Here is a 21663-nt window from a genome sequence, read left to right on the forward strand (position 1 = left end):
ATTCAATATAAGAATTATAATAGATATTTGTTTTTTTCTAATCTAGATCAAAATGAAGTTTAGAAACTCAAATAAAGTAAAATCATCAAATTTAACGAGTATTTTTCAAACCTTGATTAATCATGATCTTTACTTTGTCGGTTTTTATGAGCTTTGAAACATGTTTTAGAAAAATTAAGTATGTTTCATTTAAGATGAAATGTTCATTTTATTTTGACTTATTGAGTATAACATTTTTAAATTATTACAATTTTAAAACATGTAATGAAAATTTAAAGCAAATAAAGTGAGTAGATAGTTTACTTAATCTTTTTAACCAAATAAAATTATATATTGATGTATTATAAATTAATTAAAAAATTTGACTCATTAAATTTGTATATATGAATCGCGCGGCGCTATTCATTTTTTAATTCACCACTCTGACGTATAATAAAATTTGGAATGAGAAAAAGAAATATGAAAAAAAAAAAACGATTTAATTAAAAAAAATAGTTTAACTTAAATTTATTATAACTTTTTGATTTTGCAACAATTGACAACTGAGAAATAAACAAGTTACATATATTTATATATAAATGTTACCACCACCAGTAATACTAGATGCACAAGCAATAAGTGGTATAACAGGTTCTATATCATTATCATGTTGGATTATAGTATTTGCTCCACAAATTTATGAAAATTTTAAAAGAAAATCTTCAAAAGGTTTAAGTTTATCATTTATTATATTATGGTTAGCTGGTGATATTTTTAATGTATTGGGAGCAGTATTACAAGGTCTTTTACCAACTATGATTATATTAGCTATTTATTATACTTTTGCTGATATTGTATTATTATGGCAATGTTTAGTTTATGGAGATGGAGAACAAAAAAAATCAATAACTGATTTAACTCATTTATCACCTACTACTCCTATAAATGATGATATTTTAGAAAATGTATTATCACCATCAACAACTACATCATCATCACAAGATTTAGAAAATGGACAAACAACTAAGACTAAAGAATCATTAACATCATCAAATTCAAATATATCTACAATTTTATTAAATACTTTAATGGTATCATTAGTTGTATTATCAGGAGTTATTGGATGGTATATAAGTTATTTAAATGATTCAAAACATAATGGTCATGGTCATAAACATAAGCATGACTCAAAAAATCCTACAGATTTAATATATGACCCATTAGCTCAATTTTTTGGTTGGTTATGTGCCATATTATATTTAGGTTCACGTATTCCACAAATTATATTAAATTATAAAAGAAAATCAACTGATGGTATATCATTTATGTTTTTTTTATTTGCATGTTTAGGAAATTTAACTTATGTTATTTCTATAATTTCAATAGATATGAGTTGGTATTATTTATGGGTTAATTCAAGTTGGTTAGCTGGTTCTTTGGGGACTTTAGCTTTAGATTTTACTATCTTTATTCAATTTTTCTTGTATAATAAAGATGATTATGAAATAGATGATGATGATGATGATGATTTAACTAGTTGTTGTGAAAGTACTATATTAACTACTACTAATGGTAATGATAATAGTAATAATAATAGAAATTATGGGACAAATAATTAAAGAGATGGGTTTAAAAAAAATAGAATTTGAATTTTGTAGGTTATATTTTGTATATTTATTAGATTAGACTCAGAATTAAGAACAATTAATGAAAATTATTAGCAACGATTTTTTTTTATCTAGAATGAATAACTAATTTGTTTTTTCTATAAATGATATACAAAAGTGCCAGCACTTTACATATTAAAGATTTTATCTAATGGTAAATCTTGAAATAATTCTGAATAATTAAATAAATTAGCTTGTTGGTATAATGGATCATTATATTGATCATTTATAGTATCTATATTATTTATATTGTTAATATTATTTTGATTGAAATTTTGATTTTGATTTTGATTTGGGCTTTGATTTTGATTTTGATTTTGATTATTAGTTTGTTGATTTTGAATTGATTCATTTATAGGAATTGAAATTTGATCATTTAATCTTCCAAATGAATCATAAGCCAGATTGATTGCTGTATTTGAATCTATTATTCTTCTATCTGACATTGATTGACGTTGTTGACGTTGTTGTTGTTGCTGTGGTGGTGGTGATTGTTGAGATCGTTGTTGATATAGATTTTGATATTGTTGTTGATTTTGTTGTTGTTGTTGATTTTGTTGTTGTTGTTGTATATATGGATTTTGCAATGGTGGTTGCATGAATGGCTGCTGTTGTGGTTGCTGTTGCTGTTGTGGAGATTTTTGAGTATTACCATAACCATCTTTATCATCATTTTTGAAAGATAACATTTGTAACCAAATAGAATCAATTTCGTGACTATTATCAAACGTTAAATCATCAAATCCAGTAAAATAAAGACCATTCGAAGCTACACTACCTGGAGTAGCTATACTATTTGAAGGAGATGTGGTTGTTGTTGTTGTTGTTGTTGTTGTTGAACTTCTCTTGTTGTTTGTTTTGAGTTTCTTTTCAACTTGTTCATTTTCAGGTTTATTATAATGATGATTATTTGGAACCTCTGATTTTTTAAATAATGAAGGTATATCAACTTCTTGACAATATTTATCAACTTTTACTTGTAATTCATCTAATCCAGATTCAACAACATCTGATAATTCACTCATATGTTCAATAATTGAACTAGAAAATGAAAACTCTGAAGATTTTGAACTATTTTCTTTATAAAATTCATGACTTGTTACCAACTTTAAGTAGTAGTTTTGACTTCTTGTAACTTCCCATGCAAAGTAATATCTATTACTTAATATTGAAACAGCAGTTAAACAAACTCTACATGCTTTTTCCATCATTGTGATATATCTATTAGTTGAATCAAATTTCTTTTTATAATTTATATCATTTTTTATAAGATTTTTGTGTTCTGGATCATTCAGCATTTTGAATAATGCAAAATTACTCCTCATTATTCCAATTAAACAAATATCTGTTATTCTTGTTATAAGTTGTATGATTGTAGGATTCATATATAAATCTGCAGCTTCTCCAAATAATTCATGTGCTCTTACAATCAATGCAAATATACTTGGTAAAACCTCATTCATTCCAATTGCCAATAGTTTTTTTAAATAAAAAAAGCATAATTTATTGTTGATACTATCATAATAATGGAATAAGAAGCAATAATTCAACATTAAAAATGAGTACATCTTGAGTAAAATTGAAGCTTTCATTAATTTGTTTGTGTGATAACTACTATTTGTTTCTTCTAATGGGTAAATATAATCTCCAGTCTTGCCAAATATTTTCCTAACACCAAGTTCCAAACAATTTAAATGAGTAGTCAATTCATATAGTTTAATTTTTGAGGAAACTTTTGAATATAAATCAACTATTTCTAAAATAGGTCCTTTAACTAAAGCACTGATAAAAGCATATAATGAATATGATGTTTTATCTTGTTCTTTATCTATTAAATTTGAATTTTCATCACTTAAATATGGTCGTTTTGTATCATAAGAATCCAATCTAATCAGTGCAGGACATCCATAAGTATATGCTTGAAGATAATCCATCAGTAATACAAAATACCAAATTTTTCTATATAAATTTTTTAATTTCTCATCTTTGAAATCAGGTGTTTTATCTGGTTCACGATTTAATCCTAACATATAACTCATTGAGATTAATGTACTATTTTGAATTTGACTATTACCACCTTCAAGTCCATCACCTTCTTCTGGTGCATAAATCTTGTACATTCTTATGTAGGTGGCACATTGTAATATTGGTAAACTAACTGTACATAATTTTTCTAAATGAAACAAACAAGCTTGAGCTACACATATGGAAGCAACTGGTACTGGATTTAATAATAAATATTTTTTCTCATCTTCTTCATATGTTGGATTAGATTTAGTCAAAATTCTTTCATTATATGATCCTTTATTATGAAACAATGACAAATAACTAAGTCTTATAATTGCTAACAAGATTCCAATATGACTGAAATCTACTTTATTTTCAAATTTAACATGAGGTATTTTTTGCTCATATGATTCTGGTCCAATTATATTCTCTATTGATTTTCTGAAATCACCTTCTATCAAAAATGGCATGAAAGGATATAGCATAGTAAAAAATCTTTTTATTAATAACCAAATGACCCTTTTTTGTGGCATCACCAATTTTATTTGTTCTATTAATGTACATTCTCTATCTTTTGCACCACCCAATACGCTTAATCCTAGTGAGTATGTTGACATATTTATTGTCTTATGATACATTGGATCAATGCTAATACCACTTATTTTTTCATTTTCTTCAGTTTGAGTTTTTTCTTGAAATGATGAAACAATTTTATCATCTAGATTTAAAGTACTTTTAATTTTATCATCTTTTGGTACCATTAATTTTTTCAACCTTTCATACGTTATTCCAACTTTGAAATTATTCATTTGATGTTTTTCTCTTAACGCAAAATTTCTCAATGCTTTATAAGATGGAGAATTTCGTACTGAATATGACCAAGATAATGGATATAAATTCCTGTTTCTGGTTAAATCATTACTTCTATAAGTTTGTGAATAAGATTTAATAGAATCATCAGGATCATTATATGGATTTATTCCAATCAAAAAATTTTCTCTTTTGGGTAGTTCTGATAGTAGTATTTGATTTGTAACTGATAAGTTTGGATCATACATGAAATTTCTTTCTGATGTAATATTTTCAAATGGAATATAACCCGGTCTTGATTCTTCATGAGTTGTAAAAATAACATTTCTATAAGTATCTACACTATTATTAAATACAACATCTTCATTTTTATTTTCAATTTTTTTCTTTTGATTTATAATTATATGATTTTTCGGTATTTTATCATTTAACATTGATTCATATTTTTTAATTTTAGCTTGTAATGCATCCAAATCTGATTTTTGTAGTATCACACAAACGTCATTAGCTTGAGGTGATTGAACTGAATTTTTAGATTTCGGTGGTGATAAACTTGGTCTTTCTTCAGTTTTAACTTTCTTTTCAGAACCTTTTGACTTTCTTGATTTCTTGGGATTATTTAATCTTTCATCATAAGTACATTCATCAATTATACCATTTTTAATACAATTATTACAAGGTTTACTTCTATCACATTTAATTTTTTTCTTTCGACATGGGAAACAAACTAAACTTGGTCTATTTCTTTTTCTAATAATTCGATCTTCTGTTTCTGTATCATTTTTGCTAATCTCCGGACTACTTAATTGTGTTGGTATATCAGATTTATCATCATTTGTTGTCATTTTGAAACATTTGAATTATTCAGTGACTATATGATTTGTATATTAATACAGATTTGGAATATGTTTGATTTCTATTTAACGTTTATGATGATTGTAAATTTTGGTTGTAAAATATGAAACTAAATTTAGGACGTAAGAAATATAATTATTGTACATATTAAATTTTCTATTAATAATAAAATATTACTCGTTTTATGTCAAAACACTAATCTACTTTTATTTAACACACAAGCTTAATTCCGCGCAGAAACCGTACACTATATTACAATTTATACACTTTAACGAACTACCAATGATTTGTCAAGTTCTATAAGGTCCTTAACCACCAAGTCTCCAAATCGGATCCATTATGTATGCTGAGAAATTGGTGAAACATTAATTAGCTCAATTTGTATCATTTTATTTTCGCAATAATTTTTGTGATTAATAACTATCACCAATAGAATTTTAAGTACTAGTCAATATTTCTTCATATGGTCAAATTCTAAGTTTTATTAAGTTTATCTACTGTTTTTGTGAAGACTGAGCTTGATTTAGTAAAATAATATCAATTGGCGCAAAGTAGTAAATTTTAGCGAGTTTTTGCAGTAAAATTTGACAAAATTAAACTTTAAAACTTCGAAACACTCGTTATGATCATCTTTCATGCAGTCGTAAATGATTTCTCTGTCTGTCAAAATAAAGTCGAACCAAAATACAAAGTAGAAATTGGCAATATAGTCCATTCAATAAACTCTATATAATATATAAATAAAATAATCTAATTTTTTCGATTTCAGGGTAAACACAATCTATAATTTTGCAACTTGTTGTTTAGCACCATGAATTAAACTTTGTTCAATTTCATATAACTTATGTAATGCCTTAGCAAAAAACTTTTGAGCAATAGGTCTTCTTAATTTAAAAGTCGGAGTAACAACTTCTCTTTCAACAGTTAAGGGGTTAATTTCAATATGAATGTTATGTAATAATTCAAAACCATTTAATTGATTTCTTACATTTGAATTTAATAAATTTAAAATTTTTAATTTTACGGGTTTTTCATTTAGTATGGTTAATAATTCTTCTTGTGACATACCAATTTTATTTATACCAAATTCTTCATTTAAAAATTTTAAACCTTGATCGTAATCTATACCTGCTATACCAATAAGATAAGATTTTAATGAATTACCATGAACAAATAATTGATTTATTAAAAGATTTGCTGAAAGATATTTATTTTCAATTTTTTCAGGTGATACATATTCTCCTTGAGCCATTTTAAAGAAATTTTTAACTCTGTCAATTATACTTAATCTACCCAACTCATCAACAGTTGCAATATCACCAGAATGAAACCAACCATCTTCTGTCACTGCTTTATTTGTTTCTTCTTGATTATAATAATAACCTTTAAACATTTGTGGACCTCTTAACATAACTTCACCTTGTAAGTTTTTAATATCATAACCCATATCTGGTACACTTCTTAATTTAAATTCACCAGTTGTTGATATGGAACCACTAGAACCAGGTCTTGAATCATACATACAAGTACTAGTTATGGCTGCTCCTGATTCAGTTAATCCATAAAATTGCATTAATCCCATATTTAAACTTGCTTTTAAATAAGCGATTGTTGAAACAGCAACTGGAGCTGATGCAGTTTGTACCCATTTCATATTTTCAAATCCAGTCATTTTTTGTAGGTTTAGATATGGTGGAAAAGAATCTAATTTTGAGTTAATACCTTTTGAACCCATAAATTTACTTTGTTCTTGAATCTTATATTGTATGATTTCATTGACTTTTTGCTGATCAGATTTTGGTAATTCTTTAACCTGTTGCTTGATTAAACCTTCTAGTTTGGTTAATAATCTTGGTACAATTGACATATAAGTTGGTTTTAATATTCTTAAATCATCAAGCATTAAATCAAAAGGAACAAAATCTTTTTTACCAACGGTGGTTTGAGGTAAGCCCAAAGTATAACCAGTACTAAATGCAAATGCAGAGGTTTGTCTTTCTAATATATGAGTTAATGGTAAAAAGACATAAGCTATATCACCTTCTTTTGGTTGAGGTTCATAGCATAATAAAGTTGTAACATATGAAGCAGCACATCTATGAGGAACCATAACTCCCTTTGGTTTAGATCCAGTAGTACCTGAAGTAAATGAAATAGTAAATATACTATCTGGATTTGGTGGAATTTCTTCAATTGGATTTGATTTACCAATTTCTTCAATTTGATGTAAATCATGAATTTCAATACCTAATTCTTGACCTAATTTGATTAAATTTTTATCAATATATTTAATTGGATCCATTGAAACAATTGAAATTAAAGCTTCCGTTTCTTTTGGATACTGTTGTCTTAAATTTAATAAAACTTCAACTTTATCCATTGTACAAACAACAATTGGACTTTGAGTTAAGTCCAAGATATATTGTGAAACATCACTACCTAAAGTATCATATAAAGCAGTTGAAGTAATAGAATATGAAGAACATGCTAAATCAGTTAAAATCCATTCAACTCTATTAACTGCAAATAATGATAATATAAATGAACAATCTTTTTCAATACAATTATCTGGATTATTACGTAAATAATTTGGAATACCAAATTTATTATTTAAATGATTTTTTATTTTTTGATGAGATTCAATTTTATTTGGATTTAAAAATTTATTTGATTGTAAAGATCTAATAATACCAGCACCTATATTGTTTTTCTTGATAAAAGTTTCCTTATAAGTAATATAATCATATTTATTATTCAGTGATTTATTGTTGTAATCATAAGTTCTTGTACCTAAGCAAAGACGTGAAGAAAACTTTTTTGCAGCATTATTAAATAATTTTGCATGAGTATCTAATTCGGGATGAATTGAATCAATTAATCTTTCAGTTGATGCTTTATTTCTGAAAACTTGTGAAAATTGTGAGCTTGTTGCTGTATTTGGTATTTGTTGGGTTTCAAACACATCATCATTTAATGGTAATTTATTAAATGCATCTTCAACTGAACAATCAATGGTTGAAAAGTATGAATTTGTTGTCATCTTAATTATTAAATGAACTCTGGATATAGTAGTCGGCTGTATAAAGTTATGAATAAATTATGAAATGTGGAGAAATATAAAGCTATGATATTGCAAAATTGAATACCTATAATTTCAAGGAAAGTATAGTGAATATATATGAGAATAGATAGCCGTAATTGATTCGGTTATTAAATTGTTTTACCGTCTGAAAGATCAAACGTATTTAAAAACATTTTTTGAAGTTGGGTCTTAAATATTAAAAAGTTGGGGTTAAAAAACTATAAAAACGTTATCAATAATATTATACTTCATACATTGTTAATAAAATAATAGTAATAATAATAATAATAGACACAAAACAAATAGATTTTAAGATCAACATAATTATTTGATAACTTCAAAATAGTTTTACATTCACTCTTTAGATAGTTGACTTTTAAATACAACTATAGATAATAAAGCTACTGATGTTGTTTTCTTAAATTAAAAGTCAGTTCTTGTGATTAAAGTAAATTTAAAATGTTTATGTAATATTATTCAATATCTTTTAAGTCAAAATTTAGATCTATAAATGAGGGGTTGGTTGATACTTAAATAATTCTAGAAGAAGTTTAAGAGAATAAATTCAAACCATTAATTCAACTTATTAGAACAATATTAAAAGCTATTACAAATTTTGAATACCGTTTATTAGCGCTTTTTATTTTATATTTTATTGTAATTTTAAATTTTTCATATATTAATAATTTTTTCCCCACATTTTAAAAACCTTGTTTTATATTAAGAGAAATTTTTAAAAGAAAAAGAAAAAAAACTCCGATAAATAATACTAAATCTATTGAATAGATGAGGTAGATTAACATCTTGTGTTACAGTGATTATCGTTTATCCATTCAGTAATTTCCACTGTTACCCTATTTTTATATCGAAATTCTTCAAACCTCTCATATCGTCAAGTATATTACATGGATATAAATGATTATTTTTAGCTCGATTGGGTTTCCAATTATTACGAGACAAGCGAATCAATATTCGTGGTTGTGGTAGTAGCGCGAATTGAGCCATATTATTTCTACACTACCAATTCAAGTGCAAAATTTAGTTGATTGTTTTCAAGATAAGTGTTGTAATTATTACCTCATATTACTTTATCAAGTTCCCCAAAATGGTGATGGAACTTTTATAATTTGGCAGTGTTTTTCGTTAGCCTTGAACCTGATTTTATATTTTTTTAATTTTGACTTTACATACTCGACAACAATGATTTTGCTTCTCCCAAATCTTATGTTATTTTAGCATCATTTTCTTTTTCTATCTAAACATTTATTAATATGTTGAGCAAATCTTCCACCTGCAATTTTACGATTACAATTTTCACATTCAAAATATCTTGAAATTTCACTAGTTTTTAATTTAATTTTATCTTGACCAAAAATATCTTTATTCATATCCAATGTTTGAAAATTATAATTTTTTATTAAATTATCTATTTCTTTATTTTCTGTAATTGATTTTTCTATTGTTAGATTATTTGAATATTGATTTAAGATTTGATTTTTAATTATGTTTTGAATCATGTCATTTAATAATGATTCTGACTTTTTGATAAGGTTTGTTAATATATTTTGTAATCATTTTATTAGCATTTATGTTGAATACTTACTAGTAGACTAAAGGTGACATCTGATTGTGACATGTTTGAGGTGGTCAGTTGAATTGCGAGTGAAAATAATCTGATTATTCTAGCACCAATTATTGATTTTTGATACAATTGAACTTCATAATATTTTTTGACAGTATTAATTGATCTCTTTTCATTTACTTAAAGAGGAAACTAGTGCGGTTTAAAAAAAATTCTGTTACATATTTTAGAATTACATCTTGGAACCAGTTAAAAAATCATTTCAATCTTAGTATCTTCGACCAATGTCAAATATAGAAGATGACGAAATACCTACAGCAGAGAAATTAGAGTCCAATAAGGAGCTAAAAGATGAAATTGAATTAGAAGACGAAATACAACAAGATTGGAAACAATTTACATCAAATACTAAAACAACATCAAATAATAAATCATTAATACCCAAAAGAGGAGAAAAAGAATTTGAACCAGATGGAACAACAGTACAACTTACGTCTTTACAAGAATCTCAAAATGCCATGTATTTGGCCTTGTCTCAAGATCGTGGTCATCATTATTCAAAAAGATTAGTTGGGATTTGGATCAATTCTATTCATCAATGTATTATTCTTAATGTGAAAGGTAATTTTTTCAAAGATATGGGGAAAGTCAAAAATGAAATCATGTACTTGAATGATATTGAGACTGTTTACTTAGTTGAAAGAGGTAGTCTAATACTTTATTTATCAAATCAAGAAGTAGAGGAAATGCTTAACAAAAATGATCTAAAAAGTTTAAGAAGTTACAATATTGAAGATAGTTTGTGGAGTTTAGATTTAGAATATCTATATTGCTTGACAAAGATTGATGTTGCAAAATATCAAATTTATGCATATTTAAAAAGACTTGGTTACATACTACTAGAAGCTAGTTCTGATAACGTCAAAAAGAGTGAATCAACTATAGATCAAACAGGTAAAATTACACATTCAATCTTTGATGTTTCATTCTGGTTACTACCGAGAAAATGGGGACTTTTACCATACCCAGCTTTGCATTCATTACATTTCAAAACTAAATGCTACTTTAATTATACAAATATTTTCAAATCAATTGCATTAAACATTCAACAAATCGATCCAAAACCATCAAAAGATGAACTAAATATAACTTACAACGTATGGAGACCAACACCACAATTTTCCAAAAAAAACCCTCATTTACCAGATTATCAATTATGTGTGATTGATTCATCAAAAAATCCAGACTACTTGACATTCAACCAGATCAAAGATCTACAATCAAAATTATTAAAACCAAAAGATTCCGAAAAACCAAAACCTAAAAAATCAACCAAGACCCAAACGTCATCAAAAGTGGGAGAGTCCAAAAGAGAGATTAGAGCAAAGAAAGCAGAAGAAAGAAATAAAAAATTAGATAAATCGATTCAATTAAGAAATACATACTTAAAGCAAAGAGATGCTGGATTCAAATATGGTTCTAACCCAATAATTATTGGTATTTATAACTATGGTATATTAAATTTTATTAATATTTCTACCGGTAATTTTAATTGTGAGTTCAATTCAGAGAAACTAGATGCAATTTATCCAGATAGAGATCATTCAATAATATACAATGAATTTTAGAAAGAGTAGTTACCAATAAAACTTAATATTAAAAAACTGTACTTTTGAAAAAAAAATCTCTATAAATTAGAACTCTACTTACACCCAGTTAATTTATTTTTTGGAAAAGTATAACCACCCATTTCAAAAGTTGTTAAATTCATATTATAATAAATATTTTTATGTTGTTCAATATAATTAGCTGTGGGAAAATTATCAGGATCACAACTCATATTTATTTCATCTTCAGGTTGATAAACTCGAACATAATCTACTCTCATAGTACTTGGAAATACTAATGATGGCCAATCAATATATGCCCAACTGTTTGATATACCTAAATTCATAATTATACTTATTGGTTCTTTGGGAATTTGTCTCCATCCTATATTACCATTAGGATGTAATGTTTGAGATTTCATTGTAAAAGTTGGATTATCACCAACAAACCAAGTTATATATCCAGTGTCATCATTATTTAAATATTCGTAACCGAATTTTTGAAAATTATGTTCAACATCTCCAAATTGATACCATGTTTGATTTAACATAGTTACTCCAGAAACAGCTTGTTGAAAAGGTCCACCTGCATAAGTATTCATTAAAGTGACTGATGCATTATAAATTTCAATAAAATTATAATCTGGCATATACCAAATATCATATGGGGCAATTTGTAATGATTGTGATACTCTACCAACTACTCCATGAATTTCACCTTCTAATGCATCAATTTCTGGTGCTCCTCTACCAACACCAGGGTTTGGATGTGACTCTCCTGGACAAGTACATGAATTTAATCTTTGACCTGGTAAATACGAGATTCCATCAGGAGATGATTGATTTGGTGTAATACCTGCATCACAAGTATCATAAGTATATGGCCAAACTCCCTCCGTTGATGCTAAATATCCAGGACGACCTAAATTTCCCATTGACCATAAACCAGGCCATAAACCAGAAATATTTCCATAACCAGGTAACATTGCCGAAAATTCTAATTTACCTTGAGTAAAACACATTTTATTCCAACTTTGAACCATCCCAGATCTATAATATAATCCATGATTTTGAAAAGTATCCAATTGTAAAACTAAAGTACCATTAGCAGTAGTTACAGCATCAGGATCATACCATTCTAAATCTTGTGTAGCAGCATAATGAAAATCAGGAGCTGTGAAAAATTGATCATCACCATCATAAAAAGTTCTACCTTCAGCATTAAACTCATCACTAAATACTAATTTCCAAGTTTTACCATCTTGACCAATATTTGTAAGTGCACTTACAGGAGTATCTGGATCAACTAAATCTTGTCTTATTGCACTTAACATAGGATATGAATAATCAGTTAATACTTCATATGTTTGTGGAGGTCCAGTAGTATTTGACATTCCAGTAAATGTTAAAACTGGTAATAATATAAATACACACATTGCTGTTATGGATAATGCAATAAAAGCTAATAATCCACTAAATGATCTACTATCCATATTTTTGAGGTCATGAATAAATCTATTTTTATTATATTCAGAATCTAAAACTGGATCAGGATTATGTAAATAATCATCAGGTTCTTTTTCATCTATACTTAAAGGAAATTGTGATTCTGGATACCCACCAAAAGGTGAAAAATCTTCATAATTATTCAATATGGAAGTATTTTGTGGAGAAGAATTTGAATTAAAAGAATTATTTTCATGATTTAATAAACTTGATGTTGATTGTTGATTTGATGAATTAATATAAAATTGTTTTGGATATCTATCAAATGGTGGGATTGTTGATGATGATGATGATGATGCAAAATCATGTGGTTGTGATAGTTTTAAAAATTTACCTTGTTGTTGATGATGCTGATTTAATGATGGTGAATATATTGGATTGTTAACTCTATTATAATCATTTTGTATTAGTGGTTGAAACGAATGATTTGTTGGCATTACTGGTGAATGTGAGTACATAGATTGTGAATCTTGAGTTGATGGTACATATTGACTTCGATTTTGATCATTGAATACGAATGAACTGCTATGGCTTAGTGTTTGATTATTACTTTGAGATTCTAATCTCTGTCTGTTATAATATGAATCTGAATCAGAACTCAGTTGTTGTGGAGAATAATGTACATTATGATTTGATGATTCTTCAAAAGGATTTATAGGTGTTGTTGATCTATCTGGTAAAATATGATTTTCTTCAAAATCTTGATTATCATATTGTCCTTCTGAATTTATTAGATTTATAGTTGGTGGATTCTCAGTTAAATTTCTTTTCATATTATAACTTTAAGTGGTATGATATAAAGATTTTGTATAAATTTGTTTAAGGGGTTGTGCTAACAATTTGAAACGAATGGATTGATTTGAACAAAATATTTATTGATGAATCATTGACTTAGCAATATTTACTTCAAATCTGGTGAATCCTGTCAAATATTTTAATTTAAAAACAAAATTTATAAAAATATTATAATTAAACATTATATTACATTTATTTTATAAAGTATCAAAGTTAATGTTGTATTTATTCTTAATTACTTTTTAAATAATAAGAATAACTTTAAAAAAAAATAAATTATTTTTTTTCTTGATCTTTTAAAAATTGTTTATATCTACAACTTTTTTTTTTTCTTAAATGCTACAAGACGAATTATTCTTGGGACAATATATATTTCTTGGGTCTATAAAATGATTCATGATAGAATTAGATTGCTGGTAAGTTAAGTATCTATTACTTGTACAATTTATAACTTCTTGTGAGATTAGACTTTCAGTATGTCTTCAAATTTAACAATTGAAGTCAATATGCAACATAATGCGAAACCAAAATACTATGCTAAATTTAAAATATCAATAAGTTAATAACCAACAGAGAATTTTATCACGTACTTGTAAAATTAAACGTGTAAACTTGTTTGAAACAAATAAATTTTTTAAAGTCCAAACTTGACCAAGATTTAATAAAAAGTGCAATACAATTGTAGCGAAAAGCTTATAAATATTTATAAAAATCGTGTAGTAAGATCATAATAGTGTAAACAAAGTACAGATACACTAACAGGCAACTAATATAGTCTTCTGAAAGTTAAAGCTTACTTTTCGTACTAAATTTCAAATTTAAGCTATTAATACCTTAATTGAAGCTTTAATGTCTTTAAATTATTTCATTTAAAGACCTAAATAAAATTAAGTAAATTTTTATGCAAGTAGATCTCATCAGTGAATATTCATTTTATTTTATATTTTTGTTTAGAAAATTTTTTTTTTTTCAAACACTGCCTCGAAAAATTTATTTATTTACTTAATTTTAAAGTTTTTTAAATTGATTTATTTATAGCAAGCGAAATATTGATAAACTAAAAAATATACCAGTTCATAATAGAATCAACTTTACTTAAAAGCATTAAAATGAATTTGAGAACTAGCATCTTTATAAATTTCAACATGAAAATGTTAAGTACGCGTCTTAATAAAATATTATTAATTATTCAAGGACACATGCGTCCAATTAATCAATATAATTATAATATTTTATTTTTGACATATTTTAAAACAATAATAATTTATTATATTTAATTATTGATCCAGATTTGTATACAATTATAACTTATTTAGAAAATAAATTAACAGCCTCTTTTAATTGAAATATTAAAATTTGTACCCTTTTTTATTGTATTTAAATTTGTCTATTTTTTTGTTTAAATAATGATTTTGTGGCTAAGAGTTCTTTTTTTAGTTATTAATCTTCTGATTTTGTACTGTTTTTTACAATTCTCGACTTAAAAGTTACTTATTATATGCAGTATAATAATAATAATTTCGTGTTTTCTGTGTGAATTAAAATTTATTTATCGGTCGAAGATAAGTCAAGCCGAGTCAAGCTAAGTCAAGAGTTAATGGTTAATCGTTTAACAATTACTAAAATTTGAAATACGGTAAAATTTAATATACGTTATCTTTCTTATATGTTTTTTTTACTTTATATGCTTTATACTCTTCACGTAAATTAACTCAAAATTTTAAGTTACTGAATTATTTTGCTATAAAGTGTTGATTCGACTTATTAGATCTATATATTTTTGGATTTTATTTTAACAACAAACTATCATGATTTTTCTTATCATAAAACTTTCAGTATCTATAGTGTATACCAGACCCCGTAAAATTAGATAACATTTAATTTACTAAAAGCACTAATTGAATTATAAGTTTTAATACTTATAATAATAATGTCAATATTGAATAATTAAATAGTATAATCAAATAGTTACTAAAAATTCGTGGTACTATTTAAATTTTTTATTAAGCTAAAATTTATATACAGGTCATAGTATTGAATTTATTGCTCTTTCATTTTTGTTCTCTTTCTCCTGAATTTTTATTCTTTGTTTAACTTAACTTAATATATCTATGTATTTAATACAAATGTATTACATGTAAATATCTTTTGTACAATTTATTAAATAAATTACATAATTTGAATATGTTGTTGTTGTTGTTATTGATTGTAAATATATTATTCAATACGTATTAACTAGTTACAATTTTATGAGTAGTTAATAAGTATTAATTAAAGATATTTACAAGTGAGCAAACGATTAAACAAATCTAACATGACAGGAACTTAGTTCTATCTTCACTTCATCAATAAATTTAAATGTATTTTTCCTCTGGTTGTAATTAACTTATACCATCTTGTCATTTATTTATTTGATATATGTTTGATTGATATTTTTGATATTATTGAAAATCCATAAATATTATATAATATCTTACTATTTTCATTAATTTTTTACTTCACATACTTAATTTTGTACTTATTGTATATTAAATTAGTTTATTAAGTAAATAAAGTAAATAAATAATATTTTATAAAATAAAAAATAAAAATAATAATAAATAAAAAGAAAGAAATAAAAAAAAACTTTGACAACCAAAAGAGAAAGAAAAAATTAAATTTTATTTTTTACAACCAAACTATTTTTTTTTCCACTATATTAAAAGAAGAATTCACTTCAATAAATCATATCAACACTAACCTATCTGATCATTATACTTACTTCAAAAGCACCTAAAGATTATTACAAACATCACTTTCGTTAATTTATTCACTCACATATTTCTTGATATTTTTTAAGAATTTTTCGTATATTTATTTTGACAGATATAATTTAAACACATTTCTTGGAGATATAATAAATTTTTCTTTAGGGGTTCTAAAACATTTTTATTTTCACTTAAATCAAGATTTCATTCAATCATTAGCATTTATTAATTCATTAGCATATTATCATTATCATTATCATATATTACTTTAAACATATAGAATTTAAATTATCAATAATTTAATTAATTTCAACAAGTCACCAATTTTCAACAAAAAATAACGCACATAATTAGAATGGCATCTGATAGAAATCTTACCTCGAATACTCCACAATTTTCAATAAATAATGATAATGAAGATGTTTCATCAGATTATAATAATACTAGAAATCCTTTTGCTGATGAAGAAGGTGATATAAGTTCTTTTTCATCATCATCACAAAACCAAAGAATAAATAATCATAATATTACTGGGAATCAACAGCAAAATAATAATCAACATCATTTAGATTCAGAGTACGGAAAACCATTTAATGCATATAGTGGATATTACTCAAATGGTGGCAGTTCAAATTTATTAATACATGAAAATTCAAGTTCTGATGAAACAAGACTATTAAATAAAGATTATAATAATAGTAATCGATTAAATCCTTCAAGTCCTGCTGAATTCGATAGATATCCATCAATGGCTGGTTCAAGGGTTGTATCATCAACTTCATTAGCATCTCAATTATATAATCATCAAGAAAAAACCAATAGCAATACTAAACAACAACTGTATATGTTTAATTCACCTTCATCAAATTCATTAGATGATTCAAGTTCAAGTAAATCATCAAGTCCATATCCAAATGATTTCAGTCCATTTGGTGGATATCCAGCATCATCATTTCCATTAAGTATAGAGGATAAAGAACCAGATGATTATTTACATAATCCAGATCCAGTAAAAGATGCTGAATATGACAAGAATAGATTTATACATGACTTGAAAAATTTGGATAAAAGATCAACTGGTGGTTTAATTGGTTTAATAATACTAGGTTTAGCAGCACTAGTAATATTTATAGTATTACCTGCAGTAACATATTCAGGTGCAACAAATCCTTATCGTCCTCAAACTTATGAAATTTTAACTCATTACTCATATCCAATGTTAAGTGCTATAAGACAATCGTTAATTGATCCTGATACTCCAGAAGATGCATTAACTTTAAAATCGAAAAACGGTGATTCTTGGCAATTAGTATTTAGTGATGAATTTAATGCAGATGGTCGTACATTTTATGAGGGTGATGATCAATTTTTTGCAGCTGCAGATTTACATTATGATGCTACAAAAGATTTGGAATGGTATGATCCGGATGCTGTAACTACTGCAAATGGTACTTTAGTTTTGAGAATGGATGCATTTAAAAATCATGATTTATTTTATAGATCAGGTATGGTTCAAAGTTGGAACAAGATGTGTTTCAGTCAAGGTAGAATTGAGTTAAGTGCAAGATTGCCAGATTATGGTTATAAAACAGGGTTATGGCCAGGTTTATGGACCATGGGAAATTTAGGAAGACCAGGTTATTTAGCATCAACAGAAGGTGTTTGGCCTTATAGTTATGATACTTGTGATGCAGGTATAACACCTAATCAATCATCTCCTGATGGAATATCTTATTTACCAGGCCAGAGATTAAATTCATGTACTTGTCCAGGAGAATCACATCCAAATAGAGGTACAGGAAGAGGAGCACCAGAAATCGATGTTATTGAAGGTGAAATTATGACAGAAGATGTTAAAACAGGTAAAGCAGGTAACGGTGTTGCTTCACAATCTTTACAATTAGCTCCAATGGATATCTGGTATATGCCAGATTATAATTTTATTGAAATTTATAATAAATCAATTACAACAATGAATACTTATGCAGGTGGTCCTTTCCAACAAGCTTTTTCAGCAATCACTATGTTAAATACAACTTGGTATGAAAGAGGTGATGATTTAGAACATAATTATCAAAGATATGGGTTTGAATATTTAAATGATGATGATAATGGTTATTTAAGATGGTATGTTGGTAGAGATCCAACACTTACTGTTTATTCTAATGCATTACATCCAGATGGTAATATTGGTTGGAGAAGATTATCAAAAGAACCAATGTCAGTTATAATGAATTTAGGTATATCAAATAATTGGGCATATATAGATTGGAATAGTATAAGTTTCCCAGCAAATTTTCATATTGATTATATTAGAGTCTATCAACCAGCTAATGAAATAAATATTGGTTGTGATCCTGCAGATTATCCAACTTATGATTATATTCAACAACATTTAGATATTTATTCAAATGTGAATTTAACTTCATTTGAAGATGCTGGTTACACATTTCCAAAACATAAATTAAATGGTGGATGTTAAAGATATAAAAAGAAAGAAAAACAATAGGTGTTAATTTTTTGATTTATTTTATTCAGGTTTAATTTTTGATTTTGTTTCAATTTAGTTTTGCAAATTTTATAGACATATTTTTTTTTTTTAATACAATAATTAAATCAAATAAATAAACAATTGTACAAATTCAAGATCAAATCCACCACTATATGAGCTAATAAAAGTTTAATGGAAGTAATAATTTTTTATTGTGGATAAATAATATGTCAATTTTGATCTTAGTTTAATTAGTTTAATAATAACTTATTATTTTTCTTATCCGGTTCACTAGTCAATTTTTTCTACCGAAATAGGTGCCAGACTGTGGCTAACATTTTTTTCTGGAGACTTTCCCTTAATTTAAATATGAAACAATGCAATAAAAAGAATCCATAGTTAATTAATATATAAAGAGATTAAAGGATTGATTCAAAATTTTTGAGACTATTCTTTTGGTCAATCCTAGCTTTTTGGTTTAAGATAAACTAATATTTTTAATAAAAATGTCAACAACCACTGAAACAACATCTACAACAACTCCAACAACTCAATCAACAAACCCACCAAAAATCCCACAAATAGAATCAATCGCAATAATTGGTGCAGGCCCAGCAGGTTTAGCTTCATTATATGAATTCTTACATACAACAAAAGATGGTGAATCAACATTAACTAATGCCAAAAACACTTACCATGAAAATAAATTACCTTCAAACCCTGCTTTTTCTCGTATTGTTGCTTTTGAAACTAAAGATCATGCTGGTGGGATATGGGCACCAGCTACTGAAAAAGCAGATTTAAATGTCCCACCACAAGATATTTTAAATACTGAAAATTATAATAATCCTGAAATTATTAGACCAAGTAGAAAATCACCAAAAGATTTATCACAAACTAATGTTAAAAATCCTTTAAATGTTAAAGATTCAACAAATGGATTAGAAAATGAATTAGAATGGAATAGATCTGGTATTTTTCAATTTTTATTTACTAATATTCCTCAAAGATTTACTCGTTATTCTTATTTACCAGATGAAAAAGAATATTATTCTCAAAATAGAACAATTTATCCATTTTTAACTAACAAGGAATTAGCATCACGTTTTTCAAATTTCATTAAAGATGAAAATTTATTAGATCATATTAGATTAAATTCAGTTGTTGAAAATGTTGTCAAGAATGAGAAAACTGGGAAATGGGAACTTAGTGTTAGACATAAATTAGATAACGGCACTGATGAATGGTATAAGGAAGAATTTGACGCTGTTGTAGTTTCTAATGGTCATTACACAGTTCCTTATTATCCTCATATTAAAGGATTAGCAGAGTTCAATCAAAATTTCCCAGATAGTTTATTACATGTTAAATCTTTTAGAAATTTAGATGATTACAAAGATAAGGATGTTTTAGTAATTGGTAATTCAATCTCAACTGCAAATGCAGTACAATACTTAGTTCCTTTAGCTAAATCAGTTACTGTCTCCAAAAGAGGTGAACATTTAGTTTTTAAATACATTAATGAAGCCTTAAAATCAGAAGGTATAACTTCAAAACCTACTATTGAGTATATTGATCCTAAAACTGGTAATTTCCATTTCTCAGATGGTACAAGTGGTAAATTTGATAAAATTATTTTTTCAACTGGTTATCATTATCATTTCCCATTTTTTGGTAAAGATTCAGAATATTTAAAATTAATCAATCCAGGTAATTTATCAAGAGTTGAAGGACTTTATCATAATACTTTTTTCCAAAATGATCCAACATTAGGTACAGTAGGTATAACTGTATCACAATTAAATTTCCATACAATTGAAGCAAGTGCAGCTGCATTAGCTGGTGTTTGGTCAGGTTCTAAACAACTTCCACCACAAGTTGATCAAAAACAATGGGAAATTGAAACAGTTAAACAAAAAGGTGATTCTTTACATTTCCATTATTATACTCAACATACAGCTAAAGAATTTGTAGATGGTGTTGTTCCTTATTTTGCTGACAATAGATATAATCCATTAGATGTTGATGGTGAATTTGTTCAAGAAGTTGATATTGGTGGTGATTATTTAGAGAAATTATTTTATGGATTGAAAGAAGGTAAAATTAGTATAAATGACACTACTGATAATTTGGGTTCTAAATCTTTAGATGAAGCTTTGAAAACTAAGAATCAAGGTGAGAAAAGTGATCAGAAGGATAAGAAAGATGATGTTCAAGTTGATGTTGAATCTGTTGTTGATGGGGTTGAAGCTATTGCTGTTTAATCTTTTTGTTGCAAAATCATATCTGGTAATATGAATAGTTTGAGATTGTTTTAGAGTATTTAAATTTATACAATTTAATTTATGCAAGATTACAACATTTGATGTAATTTATTGTAAATACGAAAAAGATCTGCGTTTTTATTTTTAAAATTTTCCATGCATTACTTATTTATTATAAAAAAAATTTATCAATTCTATCTACTGACCTAGGAACAATAGCAAAACAATTTTTTCTATTGACTTTGAAAGAACAACAAAACTACACAAGAGT

The 21663-nt window shown here is 26.3% G+C and overlaps 7 protein-coding genes across 7 annotated transcripts; 4 read left to right on the top strand and 3 right to left on the bottom strand. All coding sequences in view use genetic code 12, as the record gives it.

The window, feature by feature from the left end:
- Positions 1-578: 578 nt before the first annotated feature.
- On the top strand, positions 579-1598 carry KGF54_003531 (cationic amino acid transporter; the record flags this gene model as incomplete). Its single annotated transcript, XM_051764130.1, has 1 exon — positions 579-1598. The coding sequence occupies one exon, from the start codon at positions 579-581 to the stop codon at positions 1596-1598; it is 1020 nt and encodes a 339-aa protein (XP_051619591.1).
- Positions 1599-1774: 176 nt separating this feature from the next.
- On the bottom strand, positions 1775-5308 carry ZCF35 (Zcf35p; the record flags this gene model as incomplete). The annotated part of the gene is made up of 1 exon (XM_051764131.1): positions 1775-5308. One exon carries the CDS (start codon positions 5306-5308, stop codon positions 1775-1777), a length of 3534 nt encoding a protein of 1177 aa, XP_051619592.1.
- Positions 5309-6099: 791 nt separating this feature from the next.
- On the bottom strand, positions 6100-8358 carry FAA2 (Faa2p; the record flags this gene model as incomplete). Its single annotated transcript, XM_051764132.1, has 1 exon — positions 6100-8358. The coding sequence occupies one exon, from the start codon at positions 8356-8358 to the stop codon at positions 6100-6102; it is 2259 nt and encodes a 752-aa protein (XP_051619593.1).
- Positions 8359-10266: 1908 nt separating this feature from the next.
- On the top strand, positions 10267-11610 carry KGF54_003534 (tRNA splicing endonuclease subunit; the record flags this gene model as incomplete). The annotated part of the gene is made up of 1 exon (XM_051764133.1): positions 10267-11610. One exon carries the CDS (start codon positions 10267-10269, stop codon positions 11608-11610), a length of 1344 nt encoding a protein of 447 aa, XP_051619594.1.
- Positions 11611-11684: 74 nt separating this feature from the next.
- KGF54_003535 (SKN1/KRE6 family beta-glucan synthesis-associated protein) lies at positions 11685-13868 on the bottom strand (the record flags this gene model as incomplete). Its single annotated transcript, XM_051764134.1, has 1 exon — positions 11685-13868. One exon carries the CDS (start codon positions 13866-13868, stop codon positions 11685-11687), a length of 2184 nt encoding a protein of 727 aa, XP_051619595.1.
- Positions 13869-16992: 3124 nt separating this feature from the next.
- On the top strand, positions 16993-19119 carry KRE6 (beta-glucan synthesis-associated protein; the record flags this gene model as incomplete). Its single annotated transcript, XM_051764135.1, has 1 exon — positions 16993-19119. One exon carries the CDS (start codon positions 16993-16995, stop codon positions 19117-19119), a length of 2127 nt encoding a protein of 708 aa, XP_051619596.1.
- A 515-nt stretch (positions 19120-19634) lies between these two features.
- Positions 19635-21392, top strand: KGF54_003537 (uncharacterized protein; the record flags this gene model as incomplete). Its single annotated transcript, XM_051764136.1, has 1 exon — positions 19635-21392. The coding sequence occupies one exon, from the start codon at positions 19635-19637 to the stop codon at positions 21390-21392; it is 1758 nt and encodes a 585-aa protein (XP_051619597.1).
- Between the last annotated feature and the right edge of the window lie 271 nt (positions 21393-21663).

This window comes from Candida jiufengensis (genome assembly GCF_024610255.1).
Source record: "Candida jiufengensis strain CBS 10846 chromosome Unknown scaffold2, whole genome shotgun sequence".
In the NCBI taxonomy this organism is placed as follows: Eukaryota; Fungi; Ascomycota; class Pichiomycetes; order Serinales; family Debaryomycetaceae; genus Lodderomyces; species Lodderomyces jiufengensis.